This window comes from Tachypleus tridentatus, chromosome 7, assembly GCF_004210375.1.
Source record: "Tachypleus tridentatus isolate NWPU-2018 chromosome 7, ASM421037v1, whole genome shotgun sequence".
Taxonomy (NCBI): Eukaryota; Metazoa; Arthropoda; class Merostomata; order Xiphosura; family Limulidae; genus Tachypleus; species Tachypleus tridentatus.
Window position 1 is genome coordinate 11,263,988 of NC_134831.1, and position 18,289 is coordinate 11,282,276.

At 35.3% G+C, this 18,289-nt stretch overlaps 1 protein-coding gene across 2 annotated transcripts in view; it reads left to right on the plus strand.

Annotated features, from left to right (window-relative positions):
* The window catches only part of LOC143255113 (protein singed-like), a 28,291-nt gene extending 10,958 nt beyond the window's left edge, over positions 1-17,333 (plus strand). For both annotated transcript variants that reach the window (XM_076510278.1, XM_076510279.1), the window contains 3 exons: positions 11,078-11,234; positions 12,850-13,148; positions 15,629-17,333. In XM_076510278.1, the coding sequence (XP_076366393.1) occupies positions 11,078-11,234; positions 12,850-13,148; positions 15,629-15,837 (665 nt within the window). In that variant the 3' untranslated portion in view covers positions 15,838-17,333. The remainder of the gene's footprint in view (positions 1-11,077; positions 11,235-12,849; positions 13,149-15,628) is intronic.
* The last annotated feature ends 956 nt before the right edge of the window (positions 17,334-18,289 follow it).

The window sequence follows — 18,289 nt, forward strand, 5'->3', positions numbered from 1 at the left end:
GTCTAATGTTCGCTTCCCGTTGCTACAAAACTTGCGCTCTACCCTTTAGACTCGTGGGTGCTTTAAGTGACAATCAATTTGTTACTCGATGGAAGTATTTCGGGTATTTGTAACAATATTGTAGTAATGCCACTTTAACAATGACGAAACAAATTACCAGTAAAGTCACGTGATAGTGCAACTGGATTTCGCTTAGCTTTATGGAAAATCCAATAAGATAAATAGAAAGTTTTAGCAGATATAAGCCATTTTTTTTTGTTAACGGTGTTTTTGGCCGTAACTCTTAAAGTGCATACTGGAATCACTTCTTGGTTAGTTTTTACTTGTTTACAGGTTGCACTATTCTCTAAGGAATTGTACTATTTTCTTGAATTCCAACTTATTTAGAACGAGTTCTGTAAAAGCCTAGAACTAAGTGATCACAAAATGTGATTTTGATCCTCTGACAAATATTTCACGTCCCTCCAACACACAGATTAAACCGATGGTCCCTGAATGATGTTCAAGATTTATAGTAAAAATGGGTGAGCGGCAAAATAGTTTTATTGAAAGCATCAGATGGTCTCGTGACAGTTAACGATCGGTTAACTTAATCATTGTAATCTGTTTAACGCAAACATATAATGATTAAGGGCGCGAACTACATCTCGCAATAAAAACATGTGTAGTTTAAGATCCCACCCCTTTCGTTTTCTACGTCGATTAAAAAAAAAAGAAACAAAAAAAAAACTGTAATGTGCCTGCTGGTGGTTAGGGTGCTGGTCTCAAGATCGACACTCGTACCCGGCGTTGCTCACCCTTTTCAGCTGTGAGGGTGTTTATAATATGACGGTTAATCACTATTTTGATTTAAAAAAAAAAAAGTTAGTTGGCGCTGAATGTTGTTGACTGTCTGCCTTCCTGGTCCATCACTTAAGTTTATAGATGACTAATGCAGATAGCCCTCGAGTAGTTTTGCACCAAACTAAAACCTCTTGCGTACTGTATTGAATTATTTGGATGTGAAGCAAACTTGAACCGTAGGTATACATTACTCCTGATTTTTATAGCCCCTCCTCCCCCTGGTGGCTCAGCAGTAAGGTAAATATCAGAGATGAATATTTGTGGTGTGTAATGCAGATAATCGATTATGTAGATATGATCTTAACAACAAATTAGAACTTAGCGTTTACTCTTTCATGGCATACGATCCTCGTAATAAATAGTACATCCACGTTAGTTCTTTAATTCGTCAGAATAACTTCAACACATTAATTTGTACACTAATCAAAAAGCATATGCGATTTAATCTTCTCAAAATCTTGAGTGTAACACACAGGTTGTGTGTATCAGCTGCAAGTGAACTCGCAGAGAACCAGTTTGAGTACTACCACAAGGGTCGAGACGTGCGGTGTTTACTTTTCATCACTGTGTGTTACAGAACATCTGGTCAGTTTTTAACACAAACATAATTTAGTTGTTAAACGTTACTAGAATGCAGTAATTGAAAGTACATTAGTCGCTTGCTTCCATGAATGTATTTCTTCATGTATACATCCAGAGAACAAACTTAGACCTACCATTAAGACAGCGGGGAACAAGATCCCCTGATAGTTTGTTCCTGCTTTAATTATTCAAGGTAAGGAAGAGTGGTTATCATCGCCATTAAGGTGATGAACAGCTGGTCCAAATGTTGTACATCTGTTACTTGTAATAATTTATTTCGTTACCCATTTCTAAAAGTGGATTCCTGAACTTCTCACTAGTTTTAACATCACATCTGCAAGTTTTTTTTACTAACGTAGAAGATGGAGGTCCTTCTGTTTTTACTATCTAGTCTACTTTCACATTCGCCTATCTTTTATTGTGTTTCTTCTATGGCATGATCTCTTATCTCTGTTTGGCCAACCTTGAACCTTATGACACACCACTAATCTCGTGTAATTAGTGAACAAACAATGTTTAACCCACTGTCTTTCCATAACCCCATCTTCTGATCATAACACATTGTTCCACACCGACCTCACTCGCAGATGTTTCTGATTACTAACATGTGGTGCCACCATCGGAAGACGTAAAACCATTACTTGTTGGCTGAACAGATGTGTATTTTATAATTATGTAATCTATCAGTTTTTTTTTGTTTTTTTTTACATTTTAGGTTACTGTTCAACAACTTGTCACGTAAAAATTATTCAACGTAATTACTACTTTCATGACAGTGAACTACGATGACTTACTTCCTTATAAATCGGACATTTCTTGTATAAAACTATTTTTAAGTGTTTCTTGTATTTCCTAGTTAGCATCTCTTTTATTAGTCTATTTTAAGTGTTAAAACTGAGGTTTAGCCCATGTTTCCTGTGATTCCATCTGCTCTGTACAGTGATAAGTTTACAAACTTGTAATGCTAAAATCCGAAGCTTGAATCCCCGAGGTGGACAGCGCTTAATATCTATTCTTTAGTTTTGTGCTAAAACCATGGTGTTATGTCTGTCAGATGTGTTTCTAGTAACACCCAAAACCAGTTCAACACTCCAAATTTCTTTACTCAGGAAAACCATTCTATTTAACATGCAAATAGAAATTTTAGTTATAAAGAAATCAAGATTAGAATAAGCCCTGTATGATCCTTAAAAAAACCCTCAAAAAACATGAAAGTATTGTGTTGATGAATAGTGACTATCTGCTGTGCTGTTAATCTATTTACTGTTTAGACTGCATCAAGTACAATGTTGTCATTTACTTGCTGACAACGTTGAGTTAGTAACACGTGCTTGCCGACTGCAAAGGATAAAAACGTGTAAAAAGAAAACTTCAGGAACGACTAGCTGAAAGGGTCAAGAGAAATAGAATTTCGCTGTACCTTTCCCAGGGTATCTTTATGACCTATCTGTGCCCTTTGTGCCCAGGGAACTTGGTTCTATTCAATTTTATTACATATGCATAGCTATTTGATAGCTCTTTTACAAATTATTAGTAATATAGTTCAAATATTCGCAAGTTTTAATAGTTGTTCCTTCTATGTCAAAATTCAAATGATTAGGTCTAGTTCGTTCACTCTTCTTTTAAGTCAGAAATCCATATATTTTATGGTTTATACATTGGTTATTCGTGGGTCCACATATTGTATAATATGGATTGTTTTTTTCTCGGTGATCATAAGCTAACAAGCAAATTTATGCATCACTTTTTTAGGGTTAGCGTTTACTAGTTCCATTCTTAAAACACTCAGTGCTAAGTAATATTAAGCGCTACTTACCTGTATTAGAACTGGACTGTTTGATGTTTACGTAGAATCGACTCTAATATAAAGCAAACATTAAAAAGACTTTAACAAAATATGCTTGTATTGTAATGGCCTGTAGACATCCATAAAAAGTCTCTTGGTACTATGTCATAATTAGGCTGTCGTTATATATTTCTCGCTATCGACTGCATGGTGTAGAACGTAATTAAAAAAAAAACAACAAACCTTTTTGGAGGTTTCAACGGTAGCTGCGTGGTGTCGATACCTATATTTTATTTAACAGGTTTTTAATCGGCTGATTAATTTTAAGTCTATCATAAAGATCCGCTCGTGTTCTATACATCTGTTAATCTTAATTTGCTGGCTTTTAGGAAATATTGTGGAATATAAATCAACATTTTGTTCCATTTTTTGTGTTCTGAAATGGCACATGGATTATTTGGATTTTGTTTTTATAGTGTCGTTAATATAGGTATTTCCTTTATGGAGGAGTGTAGTAATAAGGTATCTGGGCTTAATTTTGTTTGTGGTTTGGGAGCGAGATTATATTCGCAAAGATGAGGTATTTTGTCCATAGTAGCAGGGCCATTTTGCAAGTGAAGACTGAAGGATGCTGCTGACGTGGACGATAGTCCAGAAGATGGAAGGGACGACATCAGGTAGTGGACTGGGTTTTCATTTGCCCAATGCATCAACAGGGCAAGGAACAGGAAGCTATGATGTTAGATGCAAACCATATTTTTTTTGACCTTCAGCAATGAGGAAAGAAGCATGTGAGAATACAGCTGTTCATAATAGTGTATGTATAGTAACTGGAAAAATCGTGGAAGCACGTGCCCCTTCTGCTTTAGACGCCTTAATGAGGAACTTGTGTTTCAAGATTTAATAGGAAAAGTATTCAAATTACTGTAAGTAGTCGCGTTACAAGCTAGGCCTACTTTTGTATCAGTTTCAATACATACTGCGACCGGTAAAAATCTTGCTAATTCGTAAATAACTGTTGGTTCAGTGCGTTCTTGAGTAAATATTTTAATGTAAATATTCAGGATTCATTTTACGCCAGTGCAGAAAGGAAATTATTTTTAGAAACTGTATTGAGTACTAACGTGAAATACTAAAACTATAAACGTTACGTATCTTACAAATTCGAAGATAATTTTTTCTTTATGTAACGTAACTTGCATGTTAAATAAAGGAAACTGCTGATTGTGTTGAAAAGATAGGCTTACAAAATTATTGGACTGAACGTCAAAGTTTTTCTGAATTTTTTTTTGGGTAGATTCTGTGTGAGGTTCGACGAAGTATGAAGATGGATAAACAAAATTTTTAGCCGGTTGAGTGAATCTGTGCGTTTTTTCACATGTGATGAAGTATTCCGATCTGCGTCAGCATATTAGGTTACTTCTCGTCTTTTAGTGTTTACAAGTTGTTACAGTACTTAAACGTGAAAAAAAAACACCAAAAAAACTAATTTGTCATCGTTAAATTGGCTGGATGTAGAATAACTTTAACTAGATATATCAAAAGAACTCGCCAACGAAACATCACCACCACCAACAACAACATCATTATCATGGAGGTTTATTGAGTGACTTCTTTACCTGGGAAGGTCAGATTCTTTGACCTCTTCTTCCATCCTGTTGAATGTACTTGTTGGTGTAACATGAATGTCAGAAAAAAACGTACTTTTACTCCTTTCACGGTAATGTTAGTATAGGTATCGGCAGATGCATTCGTGTATTGGGTACAGTATAACTGTAATGTTCTATATCTCTATATCACACGGTTCTGTACTACATGAACAGTTCAGAATGTATCGCACATTTTCAATAGTTTTAACCCGAGTATGACAACAAATGCAGTTTTCGATGTTACCAGTTTAGTCTAAAACTGTTGTTCAGTCTAGCATTTCTTATGTTAAGTGGCGAGAGATGCTTAGGTCTATTCTCATCAAGTATGTAGGAGCGGTCTCGCTAACACAGTAGGTCGTTTTTATGCCAAATTTTCTTTAAATTAACTTAATGAATTAAGCGAGAGTCTATCAGAGTTTGCATATTTGGATAATTATGCATAAGTTTAGATGTGGTACTTCGTAATGTTATAAGTAATGTGTGTAATTTAATCGAGTCTTGGATGCTGTATTGATCCATGTTTGGTTGTCAGGTATGACTGGGTGTATGTGTATGTTAACATTGTCTGTCTGGTACGTGTTTCCATGGCTTTTACTTGTTACACTTTTTGCATAATTTATTCGTTTTCAGACTTTTAATATATTAATGTTTAACCCACGTTAATTTAGAATCGTAGGTTAGGCCTGAACATTTTGTTAAAGTTGTTGCTTTATATATAATGTTGGTGGGTAATTTTTAAATATTGTTTGCTTTGACAATATTCCTAGTTAATTTTTGGGTATATCTTATTTATTCAGTATTTTTAACAACGTTGTCTAGTGTCTGAAGGGTTAATCCTACTATAGATGTGATGAAGACTACACTTTCCCTTATCATAACATCGTTTGGGAATTGGGATGAAAATACTGAGCTTAGGTCTTTCAGTGGCATATTGCTCATATACATGATGTATAGAATAGAGCCTAACTACTACTCCTTGGGGGAACGCTCTCTTCTGAAGCAAAATACACAAATAGTTTCCCCTAACATTAACTTTACATATTTTTTTTATTATCCATAAAGTTTGATAACCAGTGTATAATTTCTCGCTGTGCCAGACAGTGTTGAATGCTTTCTCGATGTTGAGATGACGTGCAACAAGTCATTGGTTTTGTTGAAGCTGTCAGTTAAGTCTGATCAGGTGATTAGTTGTTTGTTTAAACATTCTAAACCCATCTGAGGTTTCTGGTAACTTTCAGTTACCATCTACATAATTTGATAGTATATCCCCAATTACTTTTCAGAACTTTTCCTTACACAACTGGTCAAACTGATAGGACGGCAATTGTTTGTTACCGATTTTTCTTTTATGAAACAGTAGTACAACCGCTTGTTTCCAGGGATACGGAATCTATCCAGAGTTTTTACAGAAAGGATAAATAGTGCACTAGATGTTAATACAGTTTGAGCGCCTTTTTTGAGTAGGGTAGTCGGTATGCCATTTTGTCCTGCTGTTTTTTGGTAGTTATTGCTTTTATTACTTGCGATTGTTTTAGTGAGTTGATGTTTTATCGGGATTATATTGACATCACTGTTCACTTATGCGTTTAGTGTGTCAGCAGGAAATGTGGGTGTCTATAGTTTTATTTTAGCTGCTGTAATTATTGATCTTATTGTAGAAGTTTCTATTCATTTCGGGTTCCTGGTGTGTCTTAAATACGCTTTTTAAAAAGTTCTTTATATAATTCTGCCTTTTTGGAGTTTGTGTATGCTGTAATATTTTGTTTCGAGTAGTGGATAATTACTGTTAGGGTTTTCTGTTTGTGAATTGTTTTAAATGTACCCAGAACTGTTGTAGATCCTGTTTTGTCGTTTAAGTGGGAGTAGAAGTGATGAGTACTGGAATATAATTTCTTAAAATTTACTGTGGGCGTTTTGATCTTAATTGATTCGCGAACAAAAAAAAGTTTCGAATTTCTATAGTTTACATGTATTTAAGTTCGTAGTAACGACGTGAAAAGTGTAGCCTAACTCGGTAATAATTTCTACAGTGCTTCATTTCTGTTATATCTTTATACTTTCTAATTCCCCCAGTTTAAAATGTTTTAAAATCATATATCGTAAGTTATTTGGTAGATGTACCCAAGTGGTTACCGTACTGAGCTGTCGACCTGCAGGTCCAGTGGTAAAATCGTGAGTTCTCAAAAAAAACTCTGTACTTTCAACGTGGGTGCTTTAAAATAGGCGCATTTAAATGCGCAAGTCGTCAGGCTGTTGTATGTTTGGAACTAAAGGCTGTGCGTGAACGATAGTGTTCTCTAACTGTTCAGTTACAAGACTATATGCACGAAGCCAGTTTCACCTCGTGAAAAGTTAGAGATGCCAATGGGTTAGTCACAGTTACTTTATTGGAGGACTTCGAGGTAATCTGTGAGTAGAAATTAGACCAGTTAAAATAAGTTGTCAGTTAATGATCCTTGCTTTGACCCTTCTTGAAACTTGTCCCATAAATATTTCTATAATTTCTCTCGCGATCAGAAGTGTTTTCATTTACACCACTAGAGTATCTTGTTCTCCTAATGGAACTGGATATTCTGGAACAAATTTTCTGCAATAAACAAACTCATCTCTTCTTCCTTTATCTCTCAAACTTTGAGGGTTATTGTATGAACTCTTGTTTTAATTATAGGTTAAGTAAGAAGTTTAGCACGACTGTCGGGCGCTCTGAAATTAAGATTTAGTGTAAAACAAGGAAATATAATTAGGGGTAACAAAAAATCAATATTCAAGATTTATTTGCATATAATATAGTATGTAGTAACCACTGATGTATTTAGACTTTGACACCAGGTTCGAATATTTGTCCTTCTAACGTGTTCAGAAACTGTGAAGGCCACTTCGTAATTTGTTAACCGAAGCTGCTCAACGTAGTTGCATCTACAATTCGTTACTTAGGCACGTGACAAAGAACGGTCCTTTGCGTAATAAAAGTGCTTTACGTAATTTTAGGCTGTTAACGTACTCAGTTAAGTGTTTGTGTTCCAGAATATTCAACATAAAATGAAATCGTGGTCTAATTTTGATCAGGAAATGTTTGTCAAACCAGATATAAGAAATTTATATTGCACCCATAACTTAACGAATAAGGACTACCCAGATCTTCAACACTTAGTTATAATTTTGTGAATTTGTAATCATAAATAAATACAGTGAAGCTGCAGTGTAGTTCGCCATGACTCCTCCGTGTCCTTTTAGGTTGATTTTTATTGCAATATTTGAGAATCTCCGACAGGTTGGCTTTTCCAATAAACGTACGAAGCGTGAATCGCCGCGAACAGTGAAGGTGGTCAAAGGGTTTGTTTTTTTATTTTTGGAATTTGTTTTTGTGTTTTGAATTTCGCGCAAACTGCTCGATGGCTGTCTGCGCTAGCCGTTCCTAATTTAGCAGTGTAAGACTAGAGGGAAGGCAGCTAGTCATCACCACCCACCGCTAACTCTTGGGCTACTCTTTACCAAGAAATAGTGGGATTGACCATAACATTATGACGCCCCCACGACTGAAAGGGCAAGCATATTGGGTGCGACGGGGATTCGAACCTACGACCCTCAGATCACGAGTCGAACGCCTTAACCCATCTGGCCATGCCGGGCCTGTATTTGGAATAAGTTCCTAATAAGTTATGGTTTTATTAATGTTTGTTCCTGATAGAGGGGACATTACACATAGAACAGCGGAAATCTCTCTTGAAGATGTGGAAGTCCACCCAGAAACACGAGCTCTAAAGTGGTTTGTTCGGGGACAGATTACGTGAATGTTGTACTTGAGATAATTACGTTTCACTAGACAGTTGTTTGTTTCAACTAGGTGTGTAAGCTAAAAGTTGTAATATTTCGGATAATCTGTGTAGTCTAAGCTATATCGAATTTTATTTTTTTAAAATGTTTTCTCCACCACAAGCAAATGCTGTCCATTAACTTAATTTGAGATTCGAGTCCTTGCATATTTTATCCCCCCCCCCACACACACACCCACTTAGCCCAGTTACGTAAACCGATGGTGAAAATACTGTTTTGAAATACATGTCCAAGTAAAATCAAGACGCCTTTGCTTAAAAATAAGTCTGGCGCTTCATCATTTGAGAGGTCGGAAAACTTTTTTTTATAGATAGGCGTGGCTCATGTTTATATAATTTGTTTTTATATTAAAAAACGTGCACAAGTATATAATGTAACCAAAGTAAATTGTTTTTCTCAAGTCCATACTGCTCAATCACACACACACACACACACACACACACACACACACACACACACACACACACACAAAACGGACAATTCCCTATATAATACATCGAGGTAAGGTTAATCTCCAAATGTGACACGATCGTTAAGTTCATTCAGAGGTAACCCTAACTTGAACCTGTTCAATATCTATTGACGAAACGTTACTAATAGTTTTAACCACAAAACATATTGTGAGGTCAAATAATCCGAAAAGTAATATATATTTGAAGATAAGCTTCGTTTTATTTTGGTAAATGATCTAAATATACACCATTCTATAATGTTGGAAACGCAGTGAAAATAGTCACTGATACGTTGGACCAGTACGTTTGACTTATTTCACAAACTACACAACAGGTACGGTTGTATTGTGTTTAATTACCACTTCAGCGATACTTGTGAAATGACTTGTACAAGTTTTTGAATATCGTGGGATAGGTTTTCTCATCATCACAGACATGAAGGTTAGCATGCTGAACTGTAGATGGGTTCCAGTGTTCGCGTCCCGTTGCCTCAAAATTTTACTTCACATTTTGGCACCGTGATGGCGTGGTAAGAGTGACAGTCAAGGTAGAATGTTTGACTAAAGTGGTCCAATAGTGCTATGGGTATTTTTTACGAGCTGCTTTCCTTTTTGTCTATCTGTTCAAAATTATGTACGGCTAACGAAGATATCAGTTGTGTAACTACACAAATATCTACACCGAAACGTCGCCGGTCTACTAATTATATGTAAATAAAAAAAATTATATAATTAAAATAAGCCTGTTTCCAGTTGTATCTTTTAGTATTAAGGCTGCAGTATGGGTTAGGGACTTGGTGGTTATCGCGCAGGCCTCGTTTAGAAGTGGGCCTTTCGTAAGCTGACCCTTGGGTTCTAAAATTGTTAATTTGCATATTTTACACGTAGGCGTTTTCAGCGTTGTGACTGAGAAACAAACCACTACAATTATCTGAAATATTTACATGACCTGAGCAGGTGTAGCACTCAGATGTCACCTGCTAGTAAAGTGATAAAAATAAAAGGCTAGGTTACTTGCATACCTTTTGATATGAAGATCATGCGATAATTTAATGAATTATTGTGTAGTAGCTCCACACGGACGTGTTTCTTGAAATAATGAACGAGAGACAATAATCGATTCAGTGTGCTGGTATTTAATCAATGATTTAAATCAATACTTCGCAGCACGTGCTGCTTAGACACCTATCCGCGTGATCTGTAAACGTTAAATAGGAAGTTGTGCACGTGTGCTGTATCGTAAAGAAAACTGTTCGTCGTTCTCTCTGTATGTATGTATTTATATCCATAGAGATGTAGTGTTGATAGTTTGTGAAGTATTCATGAACTGAGGACATGCTTTACTCGTGTTAAACTGTAGATGTAGGTAATAGTTGTGTAAAAATGTAACTTTCAAGTTTAACATTTTAATTATTTTAACTCGTGTTACGTCACACTGTTTGCATTACACGTTCTGTTACTCACTGTACCAACGTTAAATCACGTTTCTGTAGTTGGAAACGTGAATTGTACAAAAACCAAACCATAATGGTCTAAACTGTTGTATGTACAGGACTTGCAAGTCATGTGAAATCACCATAACAACAGCTTCGAATCGCGTGCTGCCCTCTTACTTTTGACTTTAATGTACATATTGTTTTCTCCGGTTTTTTTTAGCGTACTTGTGGTTTTAGAGGCTTTATTTCCATAAGACACGGGGAGCTTCTCCCCTAAATTTTTTCTCCCTATATATATTCAAATTTTAGTTTTATAGCTGAACTATAATTCTAGATTCTCTTAAAACCATCTCATCGTAGACATACTAGTAATTAATAGTTCGCATAACCACACTCTGTTTATGTACATAGTATTTCTTCGGCGCTCATATGCTTTGCATCTTTTCGTAAAATATACCCACCATCTTTTTAAAATAATGGTTGATTCTTTTTGTAGGTGTTGACGTCACAGCAAATCAAGATGAGATATCTGATCATGAAACTTTTCAGTTGGAGTTTGACAGAGCCACCGCAAGGTGGTACATCCGAACCATGCAAGACAAGTACTGGACCCTGGAAAGTAGCGGTGGGATCCAAGCTAACTCGCACAAGGGGTGAGTGCTAGTTTAAATAATAACGAGACGCTAGCGTTTCTTCTCTTGCACGTGATCTTGTTATTCTAGAAACGATTAATTGTAACATTACTGCTGAGGAATGACTCATGGATTTTTCTAACATTCCTGATGATTCACTGAATAATTTTAAGTATATACTTGCTAACTCAAGTTATCCAAGTAACTGAAGTACCACTTTTAAAGTTCCTAATCAACGCCTCCAATTATGGATACTGCGATTATCTCTGGTTCTGTAATCTAACTGTACACAGGAAAAACATCATCCAGATTTCTAAATCTGTCGGTGAAATATCTTAGTGTTGAAACAGTCTCCTGATTTCAGGAGCTTAAGAGGTAGTTTGATAAATACATGAATGGTAAAGGCTGGCTTTTAACTGTTTTTGTTTAGTAGATGGAACAACCTGGATGAACTAATAGGTGCATTGTTGTCTCTAAATATTATGTTTGGCATTAAGACTTTATTTTGGACAACGGAAGTTTAACCTTTATTTGGCTTAGTAGTTTGTTTTGGTCACCAGCAAGGCTTACCCTTTTTTGGTTTTACTCTGGTCACCAGTTACTTTACCCTCTGTGTTCGTATTTCTGAAGTAACTGTCCAAACATGACGTTTTGTAACAGTCTCCTACAAGCTTCAAACATCGAATTACAATGACTCGCTGTTAAAATTATGGTATAACTTTGTAGTAATAGCATGCGAAGTATACATACTGTTGAAATAAACCTTTACAAAGACTGAGAGTAATGGTGTATTACCAACTTTAAGACATTCCAGAGTAAGAAATTGAAATATTAGCTTGAAGACTGGGTTGGAGGTCTGACCTCTCAGGGGATGTAGACTACGGTACACCAAGAACTATACGGTTTCTGCAGTTAGCTAAAACAAATGTATCAGGAACTCTGGCAGATTGGATCTGGGTGGGGCGTTACCCCTCAGTGGTACTTCAGGCCTGTGGGAGAACCATCACAACCTAATGCTTGTAGAAAATACTGCTAAGCATGTTAAGTAAACAGCTGGGGCTAAATTCCCCCTTGATTTCGCGTTAGGCTAAGTTTAAGGCCTAATATCTGTTTTGTGAAACCCCTGACACGTACACACAACTGCTTTCGTTTTAAGCCAAGTAATAAACTACTAAACTATCACAAAAAACAATGTCTGCACCTGATAACGACCCTTACCAAACGTCCACCACCTTGATTAGAAGTGTTAAGTGTGTGTGTGTGTGTGTGTGTGTAAAGATGATTGGAACTGCAGTGAATTTTAATAGCTACGTTACGTGTATAGTTTGTATTTATCTTTTATATTTTTCGAATTCATTTTTTGTAGTTTTTTTGATATTGTAATTTTGTGTATAAAGAAAATTCAAAGTTTTCAAAATAAAAGAATGTATGATGATAAATCTTCATTCCATAATGATTTTCTCGGACATCTTACCTCATGAAATCTGGTATTATTCAATACAGTAATCTTCAGGTGGGTTTATTACGGGCCACGTTGTGTATACAAAGTGAACAAAAGCACTTGAAGAACAATTAACACGAATACGGATTAAAAAATATTGCTCCAGGTGTACACGTTACTGGTTTTTTGTTGCAGGTCTTCCAACAGCTTGTTTGATATGGTATGGCAGGGAGACGGTAGTGTTACCTTTGTGGCCAACAATGGAAAGTACGTTGCGGCCAAGAAGAGTGGTCACCTGTTTGCTAACAGTGATAAGATAGATGACATGGAAAAGTTCTATTTCCTTTTGGTCAACAGACGTAGTTTGGTCCTAAAATGTGAACAAGGCTTCGTAGGTTACAAGACTCCAACCTCTACAAAGCTAGAATCAAATAAAGCTTGTTACGAGACCATTATGGTGGAGAGAAACGAGAAGGGAATCTGTTATTTCAAAGGTAAGTATATGTAAGAATACAGCAAAGGTCCGACAGACTATTGTGATCTCACTTAGGGTACATTGTATTATTTGTACGTGTGGTAATATTTATTTACAAACGTCAGACGGAGAGGCGGACTAGTTTTTTTTTTTTTTTGTCATGAAAAGTCATTTAATCAGAGGCTCGTACTGGGAATTGAGAAGTGTGTGTTGGGGGGGGGAAGGAGTGTTCATTGATAGGTTTAGTGATAATTATTAATTTGTGAGTGTGGGGGGGGGAAGGAGTGTTCATTGATAGGTTTAGTGATAATTATTAATTTGTGAGTGTGGGGAAGGAGTGTTCATTGATAGGTTTAGTGATAATTATTAATTTGTGATTTTATTAAGTTAGATTATTGCTTTCTATCAATAACTCTCATTTTTGGCATGTGGAACTGGCCCGTCAGGAAGTTTTTTGGTGTTCTCCATTATAAATACCGTATAGATGCAGGGGCAACTCATCGTAACCATCAACTATAATCTATAATTATTAACTACAATCTATAATTATTCGATCATGTAAGTGTAAACATTCGTGAGATAGTTACGATCTGATCTGTCGCAAATCAACATGCTCAAACGCATGATTTTTAAACATTATCTTGCATTCATAAAACTGCAAAATGTTTTATTTTTATTAACATGCTAAATCCGTTATGTAAGCTTGTGGCTTTGTTAAATGCTAGTTTGAAGCTCGATAAAAACAAGTTTTTACCACAACGAATCAGTGATCTAATTGAAAATTTGAATTCTAAGAAACTGAAAGTTAAAAAGTGTTAATTACTGAACTACACTAGAACTACCATACATGGATACACGGTAAAAGACTTCTCAGTGCATCTAGGATATGACAGACGCAGTAATGGTATAGGCGTTATTAATGTCACCAGCTATCATGAATGAGGACTGTTACGATGTGAAATAGATTAAGTAAAGTTAGGCGAACATTACTTAAACGTAGTGAAAGTTGAGGATCGCATGTTAACCACTTGAACGTAGGAGGGAAAAGATGTCACGACAAGTGATCGAGTATCGTTACCCCTGTATGACGTCATCTGTCACTAGGAGACTGATTTATTGTTGGAAGTGTCTAAAATATGGAAAAACGCAAGTGGAATAACGTTAAGAGAGACTAGTTATGATGGTTGTAACAAACTGTATATTCACAAGTCTCTAATAAACTATGCGAGATGACAAAGTGGAGGTACCTTCTGAACTGAGACACTACACAAACAAAATACGTGTATTCAACATAGTACAGGGTGAGTCTTGGATGATGAACTGTAGGTGCGTTGTGAACTGACAGAATACACGTGTATTTAACATAGTGCAGGCTGAGTCTCACAATATTCATTATCAAAGATGAAATCTAGTGGAAATCAGTTTTACAAGATAAGTTCCAGGAAATATAATTAGCCGATTTGTTATTTTTTAACCAACGGACCAAGAAAAGTATACATAGGAACCAGCAGGCCTTGTTGTTCAGTTTTTCTATTAGGTTAAAGATGGGAACCAGTAGGCCAGGCCGTAACGTCTCTAGAGAATCTATTTTCTCGTCGTGTTCCGTAAATTTTAGTTTTGGTTTTTAAATGCCTCGTAAGAAGCTAATAACGTATTCGTCTCGTATAAACCTCTGTATATTTATGGATTTATCCTCTGTTAAAAAAAAAAAAAAAAGTTGGTGGTAAAATTTTTGTTTTATTAAGCCTTTTGTTCTTGCCGAGTAAAACCACTTGTCTATGACTAAAACAACTTTTACCCGCATCTAGACACATCTATACAGAAGACGTTTCAAAACGTATTCTTCCAAAGTAGAACGTGGATATCGTTCCGAATGAAAACAGACATGGATTGTGACGTTCCTTTACTGGTTTGTAGTCTTGCTGGAACTTCGGAAAGTTTTTGCTGACCACACGTACATATCCGGTTTCCGTCTTGGTAACAAAAGATTGTCGCCTTTTTACTGTACATGTAAAGAACAAAGACTATTTGGAACAATCGAGTAGAAATGAATGTTTCATAAATTAACTGAAGAACAGGAAATGCAAGTTAATCGACTTTTAAAACTAACTTCAGGAGTACAGATGTCAGAATTATTGTGAGATTTAAATTTATGGTCTTTAGTTGTGGTTAGTATTTGACCAAAGATCAGTAAACATTACTTTATCCCAGTTTCCGGTAAGTTTCTATTGTTGTTTTTCTTTTATATAACTATTCAGAAATCATAGCAATCAATATAATCATAATTACATTTTCATAGATTACTGGTCTTTTATAAGTTCAATAATAAAGAAAAACGATTTGATTACAATATCTATCACTGAAAGAACTAAAAGCTTGGATGTATTATTGAATGTTACTTCACTACATTTCAAGAATGTAATCACGAAACACCAGTGATGTATCTTGTATTCAGAATGAATCATCTAAGTAAGATAATACTTCGTTTTATTTCTCCAGGGTCCTCTACTGGTAACTACTGGAGAGTAGCGGAAGACGGTTCTATCGAAGTGGACGCTTATACTGCCGATGGGTTTTACATCGAGCTGAGAGAACCGTCCAAACTTTGTCTGAAAACTATCCATGGAAACTACTTAGTCGCTGATAAAAACGGCGCCTTCAGGGTCAACGGATCCGATCCCAGTTGCGCCACCTTGTGGGAATATTAATAGTGTACTGCAAGTCGTCCTCTCCTTGATGGTGGTGTTTTACTGCCGTTGTTTGCTCATTGCTCTATTTTATAATGTGAATGGAAGTGGTTTGTAAAGTTGTGTGTACTTTGTTTTATGGTTAACGTTTTAAGCCTAGAGCTTAGTACTTGGTGGTCACACAATCCGACCAATAGCGGTTAATTTAATTTGCAAAACAAATCTACTTTTCTATCATATTTGTCAGTTGCTATATGCATTAGGTATTCCAAGGTTACATGTTTTATTCGTTCACGAATTTAAAACTGTTTCTTTTCCGCTAGAAATGGAGTTGTCATTGAAATAGAAATCTCTTTATAGAAAGAACTGTTAGGTTTATAACATGATAATTCGAGATGTACGTATTTAACAAATATGAATAAATAGTTTTAAATGCTGTATGGTTAAATGAATTATTTAATTCTCAGTTATTAGCGTAATAAAATTTAAATGTATTTTTATTATAGTAAAACTTCAATATGTAGTTTGATTTGAAATAGTTAAAATTAACACTAAATAACGCTTGTGTAAATGCAATTGAACTAACTTTATCCAATTTATTAAGTTTAAGCCTAATTAACACCCACTTTCAGTGAATTTATTGTAAATAATGAAACCACATGAACATAATTAAATTTCAAGAAATAATGCATTTACTTAAATTAAATTTTTTAAAACGAGAAGAGATTATGATGAATATTAATTAATTTGAACAAAAATCGTGTGATACGTTGATTTTGAGTACTTCTATCATCTTACTTGGTTTTGTTTCAGATAAAAGTACGTTCGAAGCTATTGTACTGTCGTTCTTGATAATCTGTTGCCTAGCGTATCATAACAACCATTTGTAGAATTGTTACATATGTTGCCATTTTTTGTCATTCAAGATAAACTATCCTTCTCTTGATGTCTGTGTGTGTGTGTGCACGCATAAACCAAAGTTTTAAACCTGAAGCAACGCCTGACCTCGTAAGTGTTTTGACTGTTAATTTTAATGTACTTATCAAGGTCAAAGTATGAATTGAGATTAAGAATTTATTTTCTGAAAATAATGCTTTTTTGATGTATTTCAATTAATTACTGTAGTATGATGTTTGTGGTTGTTGCTCGCTCGTCCCTGAATTTAAACCACCACAACAATATAACATCCACATTAGTGTTAAAGTTGAGTAATATTTGGTTATGTTTTTATAATTACTAATTAATACTTTGTGCATTAACTGTTATATACTGACATATCCAGTTGTACTTTTCTAAAAATGTTTTTACTCTTTGTTTAAATTAACCTCAGTTTTTATTGTTTTTATAGTAAACACGTGAAATGTCTATTGAATAAACAAATATACATGTTTCGTGACGTCATCTTATTTTAAAAAGTTGAAGTATAACGCATTGTATCTATTATCGTAAATAGTGAAAACAAATGATGTAATGAATGTTATATAATAATTATTCCAATAATAAATATTTGATTCGTTTTCAGTGTGGAAATTATCTTCATTAAAAACATTATATCCTTACTGATTAAACAAAGATTTTAATAACTATACTGCTTTGAAATTGGGTAATAACTACTGCATTATTAATATTTTCTTTTTATGTTTAGGTTGTTCAGAAATAAGTTCGTTTTGAACTGCGAAGTTGGAAAAGTATGAATCACTATTTTAAAACATTCTTTAATCAAAGTAAGCACAATTTGCTTTAACACACTTTTACCAACGTGTAACGATGCTGTTTATGCTACTGCTGTAGAAATTAGTCTCTGTGGTCAATAAGCTCCTTGAAAGCTTCTTCTGCAGCTGTCTGATTTTAAAAGCGTTTATTGTTCAAAAAGTTGTCAAAGTGCTTGAAAAAATGAAAACCTGTAGGGGAATGGTTTGGGGAATAAGGTGGATGAGGCAGAACCTCGATTCTCAATTCGTTTAATGTTTGGAGCGTCATCCTTGACAGGTCTCATAACATCGAATTTTGTTGCTCTTCAGACAGCTCATGTGGAACCCATTTATCCAACTTTTTGTCTTCTCAATCGCACTCAGATGGTTGGCAGTGCTTGATTTGCTTGTGCCTAGCTTTTGTGTAAGCTGATGTACTGTTATGTAAGGGTCTGTCTCAACTGCTTCCCTTAATGTTTTCATCTAAGGATGGCTTCCTTCCACGACCTTCGTGAACTTCAAGACTCATTTCAATGTTGAAATTTTACGTTCAGTAACAGATCCATGACCGAATGCCTTGTTCCATTTATTTTCGGTAGCTTTTCGTCCACGTTTGAAGTTTTATAGGAAAATCAGACGAAACACCTTGTCCATGCTGCCTTGGGGGTTGCAAAACTTACTTTGAGTAGAGTTGAAACAGGGGACAACTAAGAAACCTTGTAAGCGACAAATATTAGATTAAACCAACCAACGATAAGTTACTCAATATTCAGCTTCTAAAT